The sequence below is a fragment of the Hippopotamus amphibius genome, chromosome 3, assembly GCF_030028045.1.
Source record: "Hippopotamus amphibius kiboko isolate mHipAmp2 chromosome 3, mHipAmp2.hap2, whole genome shotgun sequence".
NCBI classification, from domain to species: Eukaryota; Metazoa; Chordata; class Mammalia; order Artiodactyla; family Hippopotamidae; genus Hippopotamus; species Hippopotamus amphibius.
This window is the reverse complement of record NC_080188.1, coordinates 7,129,204-7,148,804: the sequence shown is the minus strand read 5'-3', so window position 1 is coordinate 7,148,804 and position 19,601 is coordinate 7,129,204. Positions and strand designations below refer to the sequence as shown.

General features: G+C 47.7%; 1 protein-coding gene across 3 annotated transcripts in view; it reads right to left on the bottom strand.

Moving 5' to 3' along the window:
- Nucleotides 1–19,205, bottom strand: part of SLC34A2 (solute carrier family 34 member 2) — a 36,551-nt gene extending 17,346 nt beyond the window's left edge. The window contains exons 1-3 of one of the 3 annotated variants that reach the window (XM_057729478.1): nucleotides 19,165–19,205; nucleotides 1,257–1,365; nucleotides 1,025–1,153 (exon numbers count right to left, since the gene is read on the bottom strand). In XM_057729478.1, the coding sequence (XP_057585461.1) occupies nucleotides 1,025–1,153; nucleotides 1,257–1,365; nucleotides 19,165–19,191 (265 nt within the window). In that variant the 5' untranslated portion in view covers nucleotides 19,192–19,205. Of the gene's footprint in view, nucleotides 1–1,024; nucleotides 1,154–1,256; nucleotides 1,366–5,090; nucleotides 5,147–12,032; nucleotides 12,058–19,164 lie in introns of those variants that run through there. The other 2 variants (XM_057729480.1, XM_057729479.1) reach the window with 2 other exon arrangements.
- Between the last annotated feature and the right edge of the window lie 396 nt (nucleotides 19,206–19,601).

The following is a 19,601-nucleotide window of genomic DNA, read 5'->3' as shown; positions in this document are numbered from 1 at the left end:
GGGGAGGGGGAAAGGCATGGAGGCTTTTAGTGTCCAAAACACTGAGAAGTTTGACAATGAGCTCAGCAACCCTCCCCCCCCCCCCCCCCACCCCCGGCCCCGGCCAGGCAGCTGTAATGTGACGGGATAGCAAGACCTAGAGATGGGACGCATCCATGCCTGTGGATTTTCAAAGCAATTACCACTGTCGTCCATTTAGTTGAAACCTGCGGTGAAACGTCTAAAGGATGTGGCTCTGGGAGGAGGGGTCGTGGGGCTCTGGGGCACGCACAGGTCAAGCCAAGCAGGCTGGACCAGGGTCACCGATGAGCTGCTACGAGCCCTTGCCCCCTGCTAAGTGTGGGGTCGGAGATAATGGGTCTCCTAAGCATCTTCAGAACCAAACAGAGTATTTTCCACAAAGTGGCCGCAAGGTAGCAATCACAGCCTCCACCCGGGAGGCCGCGGGCGCTCAGACATCAAGGAAGGCTACCTCCTTGGCTGCTGTTTTCTCCACTGACTTTTAAAGTGCTTTTCACTTCCTTCCTCCCAGCTCCTTCACCCGCCCAGCTGTCTGATCGGCACAGACCTCACACCCTGCCTGGAAAAGAAGTGCAGCATTTGCTTGCACCCCAGCTGTTCTGTCTGTCCGGTCTGTCTTCTGCAAGCCTTTCCCGATGCCCCCCGTCCCCAGCCCCCGGGCTCTCCGAGATGAGGCCTCATCTACTCACTGCTGCATCTGCAGCACTGGACAGTGCCTGGGACCCGGTCCAGCACAAAATGGATTATAAGGAGCAGCACAGGCTCTGGCCTGGTTATAACCCCTGTGTCGGCACATTTGTTGAATGAATGAATAGAGGAGCAAAAGATGCCCGGTCACCACAGGATGCTTGACTCTTAAGCCGGGTGGCATCCCCGAGCCAGGACCTTTGCTCAAACAATGAAAGGGAGAGGATGACACGAAGGAGGGGACACTGAAGATAGTGGCGTCAATCCCTTGCCAGCAAGCAGGCCCCTCCCGCCTGCGCCGGCTGGCCTCGTTTACCTGACCACTTGATCCCTGTGTCCTTAAGCTCCGGCAGGTCCCAGGGGTCCACTTTGGGCTCCTCTATCAGTGCCGTGGTGGAATAAGATGGCACAAGTTCAATCTTCGCGTCAGGGGAGCTGGTGGCATCTGCCCAAACAAGAAGCGGAAGACCATGAGGAATGAGGAACCAGGCCTGGGTCTCCCGGGGTCCTCCCAGGGGTCAGCCCAGGGCTGGAGGGGTGGCACTTACTTCTGTCAGTCTCTTTGCCTTTTGTGGTGGACTGCTGACCGGTGGTGCCTTCGATGTACTTATCTGAGTTAGGCTGGGCATTTTCCAACTCAGGCCAAGGAGCCATGGTCTGTGGAGGGGAAAACAGCTTAAAGAAGCAGCCCCTGAAAGGAGGCGCCCTCATTTTCTGTGACAAGAAGAGCCAGGGATTGCAAAGATTTGGGGAGTTAAAGGATGCCAGTCCTTATACCTTCTAATATGCGCCCTTAAGCACCTTAAGGTATTTCACGCATTTGTAGGCCTCCCTCAGTCACTCACCCAAGCTGTCACTAAATCAAACCACTGTTTCCAGTTTTTCCATCCTAGCCTCAAATCTGTACATCAGTCGAGCCTCCTTTGATCGCTCTAACGTCTGTCTCGGCCTCTGTCTTGACTCTTCTTTAGTCGGAAAGGGAACACAAACCCCTTCATCCTCATCAACTCGTGGTACCGCCAAGTCCTCACGACCCTCCAATGGGCTCCCCGCCCGCTGCTCATTAAGGGGTAACTGCAGCTCTGCGCCAAACCTCATCCAGCAGACTTAACATTTATGTATACATGCACATACATTCTCCCTGCTTTACTGCCACTGCGTCTTCTATGAGAAGCGCAACACATTAGAGCTGGTTCAGACCCCACAGGTGCCACTGATCAGTGGGTGTGTGTTTAGGCAAGTCCCTTTACGCCCTGAGCCATCTATAAAATGGGGACAATTCTTCATGCTTTGCAGGCTTTTGAGATTAACGGTGATGCCTAGAAAGTGCCTGGTAAATAGTAGCGATGGTTCCTATGCCATGTTGCCTGTATTAACGACCCTTTGTCAGAAAAACATTCTCCCCGGCCTTTGATAGAGGAGATTTCCTCGTAACCCGTTTTCTCAACAAAGCCCTCCTTGGCTCCGTGGAGAGGAAGCCTGGCTCCCAACACGCCAGGACGTCCCCTACTCGACGTCCTTGTCCCGACACACGCCGGACAGTGCAGCCCAAGAGACTGGAACAAACAATTCACAGAAGAGGAAGAACACGTGGCTAAAATACTTCTTACAAAATAAGAGTTCAGCCTCATTAGCAAGGCAAAGTATGCAAATCAGAACAGTGAGATAACTTTCAACTGTCAAATCAGCAAAAAATAAATAAAAATGTAAGTATAATATGCCACTCTGGAGACGATGCAGTGAAACAAGCACTGATGAAGCTCTGGAAAGCAGTTGGCAAAATGCCTCAAATGCCCTACATCTTCCATACATCTCTGACCCAGTTATTTCACTTCTAGAAATGAAGCATCTAGGAACTTTTTTTTTTTTTCTCAGAAAATCAAAAACACCCGCCTTGCTCTGATCACCTCTTTGGAGAGCGTTCCCCAGAACCTCTACCCATTTCCTTTCCTATTTTTCTTCAATACATCTATTTCCTGCCTACCAGAATGTAAGCGCTACCAAAAAAGGGGGCTTTGTCTTGCTCATCACTGCATCCTCTGGGTCTCCAGCTCTGCCTGGGACATCGGCAATGTCCAGTAAATACTGGTTGATGACTGAATGTGATGCAAGCCAAAATGCACTATCATTCGCGTGAAAAATAAAAACAAGAAACCATTGTATTAACCATGCAGCGTAATAGCATGCCATCAGAAAGATTATAAAGAACCAGTTAAAAAAAAAACAAGCAAGCAAACAAACAAACAAAAAACACCAACCAACCAAACAAACAAAACCCCGGGAAAATGCGTTAGATGAATTGTGAATAAAAAGCCCATTTATGTCCCGTTCACGGCATGACCTCGATAAGGATCCAGAAATGTTCCATGCGGTTCAGATTATTTTCTTCTACCTGAATTTTCCATATTCTTTGAAGAGATGCAGCCCAGGCCCCAAACCCACAAAGGTAAGATGGTTCAGGACACCTGTGTTGTTACCGTCACTCATACTGATAAAGCTAGGAGTTAAAAGAAGCTGATTCTGAGTCCCCATCACGAGAGGAACGTTTCGACTTTCCCCACGCAACTGCGGAGCATGGCATACTTCTGTGACCACGGGGAACATCGCACCCTCACGGGCTTCCAGGAAGGCACAGGCCAGGTCTTCCCTTTCAGCTTAATAAGTGCCCAGCACACTGCCTGGTACACAACAGGCCTCACGCACTTTCTGAGCAGGATGCTGGGACCTGCCTGGCCAGCAAAAGCCAGGCTGTGCTCAACCGCACGGCCACCCATACGGGGAGGTGTTTTTATTCTCCCATTATACAGATGAAGAAGCTCAAGCACAAGGTCCCACGTGGTAGAGCCTTGGACACAGGTCAGTTTGAATCCAGGGTTCTCTGCATGCCTGGTTTCTAGGGCCCGGGCTGCTTCTAACGACCAGCCTCCTGGACTTGCTGAGCCTGTCCCTCGGGCTCACTGAAAAGCCTTCTTATAGCTGACCATCCCACGTGGGGCCAAGCTCGCTGCCCTCCAGGCCTGCTGGAGGGGGTTCCTTCAGGGCTGTGCCGAGGGGATGCCACGAGGCTGTGCCAGGGCTGGTGGTGGGGGGTGGTAAAGTCGGATAGCTGGGGAGCAGAGACCAAGGCTGACCTGGGAGAACGCCAACCTCAGCCCAAGGCTGCCACATCTCACGTGGGGTTTGAGACTGCAACGAGGTTAGGAAGAAAATACAGGGCTAGCACAGGCTGGGTGTTACGTAACACGGTGGTTCAGAACCAAACTCCGGTTCTGCCCCAGACTCACTGTGACTTTAGACAAGTCACTTGCCTGCTCTATGCCTCCGTTTCCCCATATGTAAGAATGTGGTTTATAAGTTTATAACCCACTGAGTAGCTTCAGTGAGTTGATTTCTGTACAGTAATCTGTTCAATAAATTGGTTCTCTTAGCGCCTCTTACCAACCCTGTGAGGGTTAGTGTTGCTCCCATTTCATAGATGAGAAAACCAAAGCACCCAGAGGGATGAAGTCACTTGGCCCAAGGCCACAGGCATGAGAGTTTCTCTGACTCCAGAGTCCATGCTTGCCTTTCAATTACTACATGATCTGGAACCCTTCTGGAAGGAGTGAGTCACACATTAATAGCATCAAAAGTGAGATAGGGACTTCCCTGGTGGCGCAGTGGTTAAGAATCTGCCTGCCATGCAGGTGACACAGGTTCAATTCCTGGTCCAGGAAGATCCCACATGCTGTGGAGCAACTAAGCCCGTGTGCCACAACTACTAAGCCCGTGCATCCCAACTACTGAGCTTGGACTCTAGAGCATGTGAGCCACAACTACTGAAGCCCGAGTGCCGAGAGCCTGTGCTCCGCAACAAGAGAAGCCACCGCAATGAGAAGCCCGTGCACCGCCATGAAGACTAGCCCCCACTCACTGCAACTAGAAAAGCCCACGTGCAGCAACAAAGATCCAACGCAGCCAATACATACATACATACATACATTTATTTTTTAAAGAGTGAGATATCTGATTAAAGACCCAATTTTAGGCAAATGGAAAAGATGCTTCAACACTCTGGAAGAAATCAGAGTCTCACTTACTGCCCACAGAATCCAGAGAGGAAGTGATGCTCCCATGGTCTCAAAGCATCTCCCACCCCAGATATTTGTACAAAAGCACTCAACCTGCATCCAAACCTCCTACCTGCACTGTTCAAGGGGCGTTTACAGCCATCACACTTCAGCGTCACCTTACCTTAAATCCAACTCATTTCCCCATCACCCCAGATATTCCCCTTGGTGGAACTTTGCTGTTTATGTGAATTCTGCTATCATCATCCCAGAATCTCCAAGTCATCTCTGACAGCCCCCAAATCCAGCCACCACAGGACTCACTGACTCTACCTGGCAGCATCTTGGATCCTAGCATCTGGTTCCTGCGGCCACCTCCACGGGCTGAGCCTCGGCATCTCCTGCCTAGACCAACACAGCAGCCTGTTTAACTGGCTCGGGCGCCAGCCTCTCTCTACAGGTTAACTTTCCCAACACACAGCTGTGGTCATGTGGACTCATCTCTTTACTGTCCCGTGCTCCCCCAGTGATCCCTCTCCTCGGTCACGTCAGCCTAAAATTGGGAGGCTGAACCCTCTCCTCTGCTCTTGCCCAGGCAGTCGCCCATCCCCCTCAGCCAAGTAGAAGACCCTCCCGCCATCTTTCTCTCCACCCCCTTAGGCTCAGCCCAGGCCTCCCTCCCGCTCCCCTGCCTGAGTTCCCCAGGCCTCTCTGGCCTTGCCCTTCTCCGAGCACACGTGTCCTACCCTGTGACTCATCGGGCACGCCACCACACACTACTGTGATACCTTTTAATTGACTTCTGATAACAATTATCATTTTAATAAGTGCCAAAGAGGTGCCGGGTGCTGTGCTGTTGCGCGACGCATATGTCACTCGTTCTTCGGGCAAGAAAGGGGTGGTACGCGTCGCTGTTTGCAAATGGGAAAAACCTGGGGCTGCAAGACATTTAAGCAAGAGCGCAAAGCCGACCAGGAGATGAGTGACAGAGTCAGTTTTTAAACATAGCTCCACCTGTCCGTGAGGCTGGGGCCCTTACCCCCAGTATCCTCGGCTGTGACAGACACATCTTCCTGGGGTATTGCTGTAACCTCCACAACGAGAGCCAGGGAATGGTAAACACTGTGACTGGTGGATAATCTACATTTGACGGATCCTAGGCAGGGTTACTGTGATGATCGAGGGTGTTATATTTTAAAAGCTCTCAGAACAGCGCTGGACATATTACACACCTTGTGTGATTATCGAGGATCACACTAAAACAACACGGGCATGTTATAGTACAGAATGCGAGATGTATAATTAAAAATGAAAAAAAAGAAACACAGGACACAAAAACGTGCTTTGAGCCTGCAACTGGCTGTTCTGGGTTGTCTCACAGACCTCCGAGGATTCAAATGTCTGGCTCTCTGCTCTTGGAGGCGTTTTGAAGGAAAAATGTGGAAATCATGACCTTCTACCACCTCTCTTTCTCTTTTAATCTTCATTCACCCTAGAGTTGTTCTCCTATCTTTGATGCACACTTATACTGCCTTTGCAACTCGAATGTGAGTTTTAGAGGGCAGGAACCCTGTTAGGATTCTTCTCCCAATGCTCAGTAGACCACACATAGTAGGCACTATACATCTGTGAACGGAGGAGTCAACATACAGGGTTTGCTGAAGGAATGTCCTGGATCCACATTGATCATGACCAGGAAACAAAATCAAGCCTGAACCGCACTGATGACTGCTTGTTCCTCATCACCATATGCAAGCTAGGTTGGCCAAGATCTGGTGGATGGAGCAACTGTACCAAGAAGCTGCAACCTGGATGTCACAGCAGTGCCACTTGGGAAATTCTCATCAGCAGTAAGGTGTTATTATTTAAATTGTTTCTGGTGCCTGGGTTTCTGACTGACCAGAATCATTTTTTTTTCAAAAAGTGAACAAGGCATCTAGCGAATTCAGAAACAGATACTTCTATGGTCTGACATCCAAGTAATTCAAGATAATACAAGCAACGGAATGGCCAGACACCCAGTTCCACTGAACTGGACAGAAAAGAGTAGGACATGGCTGTAGGGACCCAGCAAGCTAGGGTGCCTTGAATACTTCCTCTGTGTGAGGCCTGTGCTGGCTTCCTTTCCTTCCCGGTCCTATGTCCTCACTTACTACTAATCAGCATCACCAAGAAGCATTCATTAGAAAGTCTCTACTCTTCCTTCTTGGAAATCTTGCTTCCCCTACTTCAAGTTTAGCCATCTGTCACAAGCCCAAATCCCCTTTACAGATCTTCCCTGATGAAGCAATCATTTCCCCTCATCCAGTACGGGAGGCCTCCCTTATCCTTGGCTCCTTCAACCATGGATTCAACCAACAAAAGATGGAAAACATTCAGGAAAAAAATAGTCCAGGAAGTTCCAAAAAGCAAGAGCTGAATTCACAGCACAGAGGCAACTATGTCCATAGAGTTTACTTTGTCCTCACAACTATTTGTATAGCATTTACACTGTATTAGGTGTGACAAATCAACTATCCAGAGATGAGTTAAGGTACATGGGAGGATCGCATTGGTTATATGCAAATATTACACCCCTTTATACACAGGACTCTGAAAGTGCTGGAATCAATCCCCAGAGCCATGAGGGACCACTGTCCTTCATTTTCTGGTACATTCATCTACTCCAGCATCACGCGTTGGGTGTTCGCTGTGCTAGTCGCCTGCAGGTAAGGAGAGGAGGTGAAGGTCCACACGCTCCACCCCCACCCCCCCGGGGCAGGCGGCCAAGAGTCATGGGACCCAGCCCAGAGCATTGGCGGCAGCTGGCCAGCCACGCCCCTCCCCACCTCCACAGCTCGAGCCGCTCTTCTCAGGACCTGGAAGGTGGGGATACGCAGGCCACCTGGCATCCAACCACTGCACTAGGCAGTGTGGCTGCAGAGCCCCATTCCTGCAGCCTCCGCAGCCTGCAAAGCCCCGCGCTCTGAGCAGGCTGACCCTGCAGATCCGGAGTAAAGGGGGATGTGCAGCAAACGGCCCGCGATGAGCCCTGTGGCCAGGCAGCTGTTCAGTCTGCTGATACCATAGCAGACGAGCACACAGCACCGAGAGAGAGAACCATGCTGCCGGTGAGGGCCCTGCAGAGCCCTGCCACTCACTGTGTGTGACCTTTAGCTTCCGTTTCATCATCTCAAAAATGGGGACAAGGGATTTTCCTCGGGGCACAGTGGTTAAGAATCTGCCTGCCAATGCAGGGGACACGGGTTCCATCCCTGGGCCTGGAAGATTCCCACATGCTGCAGCGCAACGAAGCCCGTGCACCACAACTGCTGAGCCTTCGCTCTAGAGCCTGAGAGCCACACCTACTGAAGCCCGAGCACCTAGGGCCCATGCTCCACAACAAGAGAAGCTACTGCAATGAGAAGCCCTCTCGCACTGCAACGAGCAGCCCCTGCCAGCGGCAACTAAAAGAAGCCCGTGCACAGCAATGAAGATCCAATGCAGTCAATTAATTAATTAATTTTAAAAAAAGAGACAATACTCACTGAGCTGCTGTAAGACTAACTGATTAACGAGTGTAGGTGAGTCCCTGAGCAGAGTGACTGGAAGAGTAAACACTCAGAACTTTGTGAAATGAATTGCATCACGAACAATGGACAGCCTCAACTCCACGTTGCCCCAGACCATAAGCTCTTCAACTCAGTGCACAGCTGAGTGGACCTCAGTAAACATCTGTGCGAATCCAAAGCATATAAGAAAAAAGGATCTAACGTTTGTTTTGTGGTGGGGGAGTGTCTTATGTGATCCGTGACCTCATTAAGTCTTATAATAAGGAAGTCTTTCCAGTTTACAAAGAAACCGAGGCACAGAGCAATTTTAAAAGTCTCACAGCAGGACTTCCCTGACAGTCCAGTGGTTAAGACTCTGCGTTTCCAATGCAGATGGCGCGGGTTCAATCCCTGGTGGGGGAACTAAGATGCCACGTGCTGCATGGTGTGGCAAAAAAAAAAAAGGTCCCACAGCTACTTAGGTATAGTGTGGATTTGAACCCAGCACTGCTAGTTCCAAAGCCGGAGAGCCTTTCAGTAGAACTCTTAGCCAGGTGCCAAGACAGGAAGGTGTCAGTTATCCTCCAGGCCCCATCAAAGCAGCAAAGTGCCTCAGGTCCAGGCTCAGTGGGGACTCTGAAGGTGTCTGGGAGAGTTGGCTGGGCTCTCACCTCTTGCCTAGTCATTCAGACAGCTGGAAACGCCAGCCAGGATGCTCTAACAGCAGGCTGCTGATTCCCTACAAAGGCTCAGGCATTCCAGAGACCTCGAGGCAGCATATGCCAAAACTTTTAGTAGGCCCTGGCCAGAATGTAGCCTGAATCTGAGGCCACTACTCCCAGGGGTGTGGCAGACACTGGCCTGTCTGGAACCTGATTTCCTTGGGAGGGGCTCTGGGGGCCACAGGGGTCCTTGGAGCCTGTGGTCCCCTCCAAAGGTTTTCTCCCATCCCCACTCCTCTGACTCAGCTGTTCCCTGTCCCTGCCTTCCCCCAGGGCTGTACTCTAGCACTCTCTTGCTACCGGCCAGAAGCAGAAGGGTAAAGTCATCCCTTTTGGCAGTTTCGTACTAATATCCAGAAAAGTTTTTCATTGCCCCGGGCACAAGATTAGTGACTGACCGCACATCTGCTCCCTGGTCCCCGCCCCAGTCTCCTCCCTCCACTTGAGTTGGCTGTATTGGTAACTCTTTGGCTCAACTTCCTGCATCCACGTGTGTACCCAATGCCAAGAGGAACTCTTTGCAGGCCAAGGAAAAAAAACTGCTCAGTCTTTCTCAGACCTGGGCAGCGGAGAAATGTAGGGCATCTGGAAGTCACCCAACCCCTACACTCTGCATTGTTTGAGCCTCTTCAACCAGGACTGTTCTAGGGCCATTTGTACTCAGAATGGCAGCAGCTCAAGGCCATCTGAAGAAGTGGGGAGAGAATGAGGCCCGGGGCACCGTCCTGCTGAGAGACCTCTGACACGCAGGCATTTTCCCACCAGGCGGTGGCCTCCACAAGCACAGGGAGGATGACCTCGAGCCCCAGCATACAGAACAGCGTCTGCTAGCCAAATACTTACTGAATGTTTTGTGCCGCGCACTGCAGTATTAACCAAATTAACCCATTTAATCTCACAAGCACTTGATACATATTTCTGTCAATTTGCTTGAAGTATTTATACCTTAATACCAGTGTTATTCCCATTCTACAGAAAAAGAAACTGAGGCACAAATAAATTAATTTTTTCAAATCACACTAAGCCTTCAGAGACCATTCAAACTCAGGTATTCTGACTCCAATGTTTTCACCATGCTCAGGAAATATTTTCTTATACTTTGAAAGAATGACCAAGACTTCAAAAATTCCCAAGAGGGCGGTGGTTACTTTCTTTCAGCTTCCTCTAGCCATCACAAAGCAAAATAATCCCCAGAGGACACTGGTGGAGAAGGGAGGTGTGTGAGAGAGAAGCAACTAGCTCAGTTTTACCTTGATGAATGGCTTTAGACTTTTGAAGATATGCACTAATAGGATTTTAAAAAGACGGGTTTACTCTATTGCTTTAAACTAAGTCCCTCTTACCAAACCACACCCGCCCTCATAGTGCACGTCCAGTTAGTATTTATATTTTAAGATAAATTCTGCAACTAACTTATAATGCTTCCAATTATTCTACAACTTTTTTGGAGGGGATTAAAAGGGCTAATTTATAAAAGGTAAACATCTGTAAACATCTTGCAATCTTTCTGCAGCCTTCTCTCCACTCTTCGGCATTTTAAATTTACCGGGATGAATTAATTCACCGGGATGTCCTGATCTGCTCCTTGCTGATACTGCCTTTCTGTCCCCAGGGTGCAGTTGGGGGGAAGATGGGAGGAAGGCGGGGTGGAAGGTGGCTAAAAATTAAAAGTGTATTCCAAATCACTGGTCCTGAGATGTTTTCTTCACTAAAGTGAATTCAGGCTATATTTACGTCCACTTCGTATCTAACAGCAGTAAGCCAGACGCCCATGCGCCGACCACTAGGTACTTGTTTTAATGAAACCGTGGAGTGACCTAGGGTGGATTTTGGGGGAGGCGGTTTAACACCCAAACCTTTACAAAGCATGCCCTTCTTGCGACCAGTTCGCAAAGTTACAAAAATAGAGACGAGTTGGCTGGAAGCGCAAGAGATTCAAACACGCTTTAACAATCTGAAACAATGGTCACCACCACGTGACACAACTTTTTCAAGAATACCCAACACTGAACAGGTTAAAGAATTCCAGCACAGAAGGGGGTAAAGGAAAAAGTCAAACAGCTGGAGCAAGCAGAACCAACACAAATCTCGTGGTGAATCTAAACAGGGAGGAAGCAGCGATGAAATCCACAAGCTGCCTCTGTGAAACCAAGTTTGAGAAAGTTGCCTTCTCACTAAGGTGAAAGAAGGGACTCTCCTCACCTCAATGCCAGCTACCCAGGGAATCTGAAGACTGAATTAACTCTACTTTCTGACGTGGAGGTGCTTGCGCTCCGTCACACAACCACAGCTTGCACATATCTCCCTAGCCTGCCAGTCTGGTACCCTGACTCCGAAAACACTGAAAAATGGTGAGCTCTGTTGTCCAAAGACAAGGGAAGGGCAGGCCCTTTGCGGATGCTGCCTGCCCTGATGGGACCAGCAAACCAGGACTGTATGTTGCAGTCACTTTAGATCAATAATCTTGCAAACTAGAACAGTAACATGTGGAAGTCACACTAGAGGAAGCACTGCATCACAGGACAGCCACCCAAACCTGGAATTTTCAGCGGAGGAAAGACAGCAGAAAAGACAGGCCATTCTGTTCCCGTTTTTGTAAAGAGGGGGAAACTGAGGCCCAGGGGCACACAGGGACCTGCCTCAGATCACATTGCTAGTTAGTGACTAGAAAGACAGCCCAGTAGTCCTGATTCCTAAGTGGTAGGAATTCCCAAACACCTGTAATTTTTAGAATCCCCAAGTATGCCGCTACTAATAGTGTAGTCATAGGAGTTGAAATAATAGCAACAGCAGTAACATCAAGAAGAAAAGGAAAAAAGAAAGAAAAAAAAAAGAAGAAAAAGAAAAATCTGAAAACTTGGGGAAGGTAATTTTTTTTCTCTTCCAAGCCCGAAGCCAGCCGAGTTCCTTGAGGTCAGGATCGAGGGAGACCTAAAAGAATCAAGTGAATTAAAAGTGAAGTAAGTTTCTTTCAAGGGCCAAAACGCAGCGAGAAGCGCCCTGACCCCAGCGGCGGTACTCACCAGGGCTCTCCGCGCAGGTAATGGACCGGAGCAGGCACCCAGGTGGAGCGCAGCGCGCTGGTTTATATAGGGAAGGTGTTGCGCAAAAAGGCCGGCGGCGGCTGCAGTCATCACGCCCCTCGCACATTCCGGGACCGCCCGCCGCCGCCTCCGGGGCACTGCCTACCTGCCGGCTTAACGAGCCCATCGTGACTTCCCCCGCTGGGCCGAGGAAAGAGGCGGTCGGGCTGCGGGCAGAAACCTCAGACGGCCCCCCGAACGGCAGCGAATGCCCCCGCGCCCCGGCGGCCGGCGCCCCGCGCGCCCGGAGCCCCGGCTGCTGCGCGCCCGCCCCGCCCCGGCGCTGGCCGCCCAGGAACCCTGCCAGGGCGGGCCAGCGGCGCTCCCCGTCCCCGGCTTTCTCCTCCCCAAGAACGTGAATCTTCTAGTTTAGCTCCTCCGAGGCTGAAGAAGTCAGAGACGCTGAGACATAGATAGGCGCCAACTGGAAACTTCAGGGGCAAATCTTTCCAAAACAAAGGCAGGATTGTTCGGCCTTATCAGGCTCGGGGATGCTTTCTGCCCTAGTAGCTTGGAGTCCGTAGCCAGACACTTGACCAGCTGGAGCCCTGGGTCTGCGACAGGTCGGTGCTGGATTAGCCACGCTGAGAAAGGCGAGGAGGGCTGCTCTCACCCCCAGAACGTCCCGCCTGCCTGTCCCGGCTTTGGCAAGCTGTGGCCCGTATTTCATCTTCTGCTCTGGCCTGTATTCTCCGGGTGGCCACATATGTTTCTCCATCCTGGCTTTGAGAAGACCTGTCCCAGGGAGAGCCCATCATTGACACCTATCAAAGCAGCAGCCCAAACATGTGCGGGGCAAACTTCCTCCAGTGCCCACACTACGCCTTCCTTGGGGTAAGGAAGCTCCCTTTCCAGCTGAGATTAGAGCGGTTAGCGGGCATGACATAGGACTACTCAGAATTTGCTGAGCGGGGTCAGACCTGGGTTTTATCCCAAATACCCAGGCACTTTCCCTCTGCTAAATGGTCCTGGTTTTACAGTGGAGGAAAGGGAGGCTTAGCAAGTTTAGTAGTTACCCAGTTGCCCACAACTAATAGTGGAAGTGCCCCATTGGAACTAGGTTGGTTTCATTCCAAAACCAAGAGCTGTCCCCACCATAAGGGGTAAGATGTCAGGAGTGCTGCTTCCAGGAATCCACAGAGCCAGGCTCTCCCTGGGGCTGAGAAGTCAGCGGTTACACACACTAACTCTGGGGCCAAACTGCCTGTTCCGCCCCTTGCTTTTTCCCTGCCTTCACCTGCCTGTGTGTGAAATGGGAATAATGATCCCTCTCTGTGAAAACGAGCTAAGGTATTTACAGCACATCGAACAGCACCTGGCACATGAAGAGTCCTCAGTACATGTTAACTATTCAAGTTTCACTGGGAACCTCTCATGTTGGGAGATGAGTGGGAAGCTTAGGTTAGACTCATCTGGAAGCCTGGGACTCTGAGGTCATTACTCCGCAGCCTCAAATGCTGGTCACATCAGTCCAAGGGCCGACTCTTATTGCTTGGAGAGTGGGCGCTAGAAATCAAGTCAACTCAGCCTGTTTTTATTAGAGGGCTAACGATTTTGCCAGTGGGCGCTGGTCTTAAAAGCCAGCCCTTGGAGACGGTGAGCAAGCAGCCGCTTTCCAGCAAGTGACTTCTCAAGCAGAGTCCACCAGTGACAGGCGTCCACTGGCACCTGCTCCCTGAGCTCAGCTCCGCCTCCAGCCCTGGGCAGGCTGCAGATTCATCTTGGGGGTTCCCAGGGCAGGCCTTCCCTGGACATCTATCCTGCTGAGCCTCCCCCGGGAACTATGGGCTTTATATGGGGTGTGGATCTAACTGTGCTCACACTGCCTTCATATCACTCCCAACAAACAGCTGACAGATGGAAATTTCAAAAACCTGGAGAAGGTCTCAGGTCCCCCTTTTCTGTTCCAATTGACAAGGCAGAATGCTGTTTCAATCAGGAAGCTTTTTTTTTCTTTTTAATGGGAATAGATTTCATTTATAGATCAGGGATGATACCTGTTTGATTCCAGTTTGGGATTGTAGGGTTTTTGTATTACTTTGTACAGTGAGGAGAAAGGGTGGAAGGTGTGTGTGTGTATAACTCTAGAATCTGTCCCTTTAGGGGAACATATTTTCCTATCTTCATTCCAAATCTAAAGCAGAATGCTATCACCATTTAGCATTTTAAAGTACAGCCTATGTTTACCCATAAACTTCTAACCTGCTTTCCTTCAGCATACTTGGTTTGCCTATTGCTGTCTCACAAGGTAGAATTGACTGAATTAGATGGTGTTATTTAGGTGGATCTGAGGCCCACCTAGAGGCCAAATAGTGTCTTGCCCAAAGCTACAAAACTCTGAGCTGATATATGTCCACATCCCTTACTGAGTTCCTGAGGCCGGATGTATTTCAGAATTTAGAAATTTACATTTTTAGAAAGTACGGTGCAGATACTCCAAAGGGACCTGGGCAGCACGCTGTAATCAAACTTGTTGATATTTACTGTAAAAATGTATAAATATTGGTACCCAGTGGAATAAATTAGATTTTATACATCAGGCTAGGGCACTAAATGAGTTTTTAAATTGCAGATTAGAGATTGTGACTGCTTTATTTTTTTTCCTGCCACAGCCAAGTATTTTACATTTATTTATAATAGTTTACATATGTAGGGTAATTTACATTATATATACATGTATTCCATTTAGCTTTACTTTTATTACAAACATTTAAATTATTTATTTGTTTTTAATTTTTTTAGTCACACTGTGCGGCTTGCAGGATCTTAGTTGCCTGACCAGGGATCAAATCCATGCCCCCTGCAGAGGAAACACAGACTCCAAACCACTGGACTGCCAGGGAAGTCCCTATACACATTTTTAAACATGCAGAAAAGTGGAAATAGAACATCTATACACATACCACCTAGATTTCGTAGTAAACATTTTATTACTTGGTTTTATGATGTCTATCCATCTATCGATTCTTCTATTAATGCACTAATTTTGCTTAATTTTTGCATCAGTTCACTTCAGCTATAAATTCTTCAGCATGCATATTATGAACCAGAGTTCAGTACTTCTTTCTGGTTTATTTTCTAGGTAAAATTTACATAAATGAATGTGAATTGTACATTTTGACAAATACGTACACTTGTGAAACTCAAACTCTTATCCAGATGTAGAGTATTTCTATCACCCTAAGGAATCCCCTCATACCTCTTCCCAATAAATCTAAATGTGCCCTCCCCAAAAGGCATGACTCGTACAATTGTTTTCCACCAGAGATTAGTTTTTCCTGTTCTCAAACTCCATAAAAAAGGAATCATATAGTATGTGCTCTCTTGTGAAAGCCTTGGTGCATTCAGCCTAATGTGTGTATTAGCCGCTTTTTTACTTTTTAAATTGAGGTATAATTGACATATTAGTTTCAGGTGTACAACATAATGATTCACTATCTGTGTACACAGTGAAATGATCACTACAATAAGCCTAGTTAACATCCAGCCCCATACATAGTTACAGAAAATTTTTTTCTTGTAATGAGGAGTTTTAAGGTCCTTTATTGAGTGCTTACTGTGCAAGTACTGTTGTAAACATTTTACATATACAGTCATTAATCCTCATAATACTAGGAGCTAGATATAAAGGCCAGGAAACAGGGTCCCAGATAAATCAAACAATTTACCCCAATGTTACGGGACTAGTAGGTGGCAGAATTAAGATCTTAACCCAGTAACCAATTTCAACCAGGTAATCAACAAAGGTTTTTGCTACTTTCTTATCTCCTTTTCTTTATAGGGATATTTGGTTGTCCAGAGGACTTGTGTAATGAGAGGGATGAAATAAAACAGAAAACCCAGAAACACTTATGGATACTTGCTTTAAAATAGTATCACTGCAGAGCTAGGGTAAAAGAAAATGTGCAATAAATGGATGTCCAAATGGGAACAAATGAGACTTCACTCTCCACCTTTTCCCCCTACTCTGCCCCCCCCCCCACAAGAATTTACCTAGAGATAAAAGGCAAACAATAGGACTTCTAGGAGACAAAATAGACAAATCTTCATGAACTCAAGGTAGGAAAAGACTTCCTCAATAGGATACAAGATGCAGTAACCATAAAGAAAAAGATACTTTTTTTTTCCTTGTTTTTATTTTTTTATTTTTTTTTATGACTTTTTCTTTGGGGGGGGTACACCAAGTTCAATCATCTGTTTTTATACACATATCACCGTAGAAAAAGATACTTTTGAGAGACTGAAAAGGCCAACCAGAGTCAAGGGAAAGATCTGGAACACATATAATTGACCAAAAGCTTATTCCAAAATCTGTAAAGAATGCTTATATATCAAGAAAAAAGAATCCAATTGAAAAATGATGGGGAACTTCCTGACGGTCCAGTGGTTAGGACTCCACGCTTCCACTGCAGGGGATGCAGGTTCCATCCCTGGTCAGGGAACTAAGATCCCGCAAGCTGCGCAGCGCAGCACAAAAAAAAAAAAAAAAAAAAAAAAAAAAAAAAAAGAAGAAAAGAAAAGAAAAAGGTTAAGACTAGAACAGGGACTTCACAAATGAAGATAGTTAATAAACATATTAAAAGGTTTATTTATCACAGCTGAAGGGAATACAAATTAAACCACAGTGAGATTTAAACCCAGTGTATACATGTCCACTCCCAGGCCTCTGCCCAAGAGAAATGTGCACGTATGTTCACCAAAAGGCATACACAAATTTGCCCACAAAACGGCTTGGATGTCCATTTCCATTCATAGAATGGAATATTAACTGTGAAACACTCCTACAATGAAATACTGTTATGAAATTGCCATTATTTGTAGTCAAAAGTTGTCAGTGTGCATCAGTGAAAATGAACGATTTATTTATTGTTCCGCGGACCAAATGGATGTCTCATCCCACCAACATTATGTTAAGTTAAAGAAGCCAGACCTTAAGGTTCATACTGTTTGATTCCATTTGTAGAAAAGTTCCAAACCAGCCAAGACTACATCTTAGTGTTCAAGAATGCATGCTTAAGTGGTACAGCTCTGAAGAAAAGAAGCAAAGACTGAGAATTTCCTGGCAGTCCAGTGGTTAGGACTCTGTGCTGCCACTTCAGGGGCCATGGGTTCAACTACTGGTGGGGGAACTAAGATCCCACAAGATGCATGGCGTGGCGAAAAAAAGGAAGAGTCAGGTAAAGGTCACTTTGGTGGGAAGGAGAGAGTAAGATTGAAGGAACATGGGAGGATTTCTGAGGTGTTGACAATCTCCTTCTTGTCCGTAGCTGTTTGTTTTGTGATAAATTCTTGAGTTTTACTAAGCCTATATTTTTTTTCTATAACTATCTCACAAAAGATTTTTTTTTAAATTTCAGTGGTATTAGGGAGAAATGCAGGGAAGAGGGTATGTTCTGGGTTGTCACTGAGTTGGAATCTTTTCTTTTTTTAATTTTTAAAAAATCTTTATTGGAGTATAATTGCTTTACAGTATTGTGTTAGTTTCTGCTGTACAACAAAGTGAGTCAGCTATAAGTAACATATATCCCCATATCCCCTTCCTCTGGAGCCTCCCTCCCACCCTCCCTCTCCCACCCCTTTAGGTCTTCACAAAGCATCAAGCTGATCTCCCTGTGTTCAGTAGCAGCTTCCCACTAGCTGTTTTACATTTGGTACTGTGTATATGTCAGTGCTACTCTCACACTACGTCCCAGCTTCCCGCCCCCTGGCCAACCCCCCGCCCCCCCCCCCCCCCGCCCCGTCCTCAAGTCCGTTCTCTACTATTCCTTTCATCAGTACCATTTTTCTAGATTAATATATACGGTATTTGTTTTTCTCTTTCTGATTTACTTCACTCTCTATGACAGACTCTAGGTCCACAGAAGAATGGATAAAGAAGATGTGGCACATATATACAATGGAATCCTTTTAAAGCCAGTAAGTTTGAGCCACTTACTGGCTGCGTCACATAAATGTTTAATCAGCAGCAGCGTAAGTACTTCTTTGTGGCTTGCTCTGTCCCGGAGTTTAACCGATTGTTGGCTCGTCAATTGGCCCCACACACGGAGGGCAGGGAGAGAGCGAAGAAAGAGGCAGCCGCTCCCGATTGGTAGGTGGCAGGTTTAACAAGCCAGGGGACTCACAAACGAGGCTTGTCTTGAGCAGCTGCAGGACAAGCAGATTTCTGCAGCCACCCGCCAGAATCTTAAAAATCCATATGGAAGCCTTAACTGGGCTCCGTCCCATATACCACCCAGATGGTCTCAACAGCACCTTACTCTCCCAAGGCTGTGTCCTTGGAACAGTTCCGACTATGGGAACGACTGGCAGAATGTACATTCCAAGGACAGGGGAGGGGGTGAGGAGCCTCCAATTGCCTGGGTCCAGCTCAGGGGTCAAACAGCGGTCACGTCCTCTCTGTTACCTCCTCCAACACCAGTTATGTGATAAACTTTTAAAATAGAACACACAGACCTTCCTGCCAGGAGCAAACTGAATATAACAACCTCCTGATGGCTTATGGACTTACGATCAGTTTATAAAATCCAGTGCTTCCATCACTCATTCCCACCCCAGGGTCTTTGCTCCTGCCATCCTCTCTGCTGGGAACATTCTCCCAGATTTTCACAAGGACACTCCTCCTTATCATTCAGGCCTCAGAGACCTTCTCTGTGCATTTCCTTGGCCCACAACCATCGTCACCCTATTTTTATTTCCCTCACAGATTGTCGTATGGCTTCTTTTCTCAACGATAGACCTCCAAAGAGATGGCTTCTTCCTGGGCTGAGGGATTGGAATTGGGGTCCAAATTGCTCCCTAAATATTTCACTTTTTACTTAAACATTTTTTAACCAAGAGGATTTAAAGTTTAGAATAGGGAATTCCCTGGTACTCGAGTGGTTAGGACTCAATGCTTTCAATGCCAGTGCCTGAGTTCAATCCCTGGTTGGGGAACTGAGATCCCACAAGCCGTGTGGTGTGGCCAGAAAAAAAAAAATCTAGAATATATAATTTTTGATCACATTACTTAAATTAATTCTTAATTATTTAAAGTCAAAAGATAAAAAAATAACAAAGTTAAGGAGGAACTCACAGCTCTGAACTTCAGCCTGAACGCCATCCAGGAGGGTTGCATCTCCCTTCTATTCTCCGTTGACTCTGGGACCAAGATGCCTGGTTGGAGACGCCAAAGGAAGAGATGTGAGTGATTCCCAAGCACACCACCCACACAGGATGATCTCCTAACAGCCCTTTAGGGCACCTCATATTCCCATCATGTGCAACTACACCCCCCAAAAAATGAAAGGTATGGAACCCAGTGTGGGTGTAACTATGGAAGAAAAGAGAGTGTGTGTATTATCTCAGGGGACAATACTGATAGTGTAATAGCAGTGCTTAGAAATGGTCTTTTAGGGAATTCCCTGGTGGTCCAGTGGTTAGGACTCTGAGCTTCCACTGCAGGGGACGTGGGTTTGATCCCTGGTCAGGTAACTACGATCCCACAAGACACGAGGCAAGGCCAAAAATAAA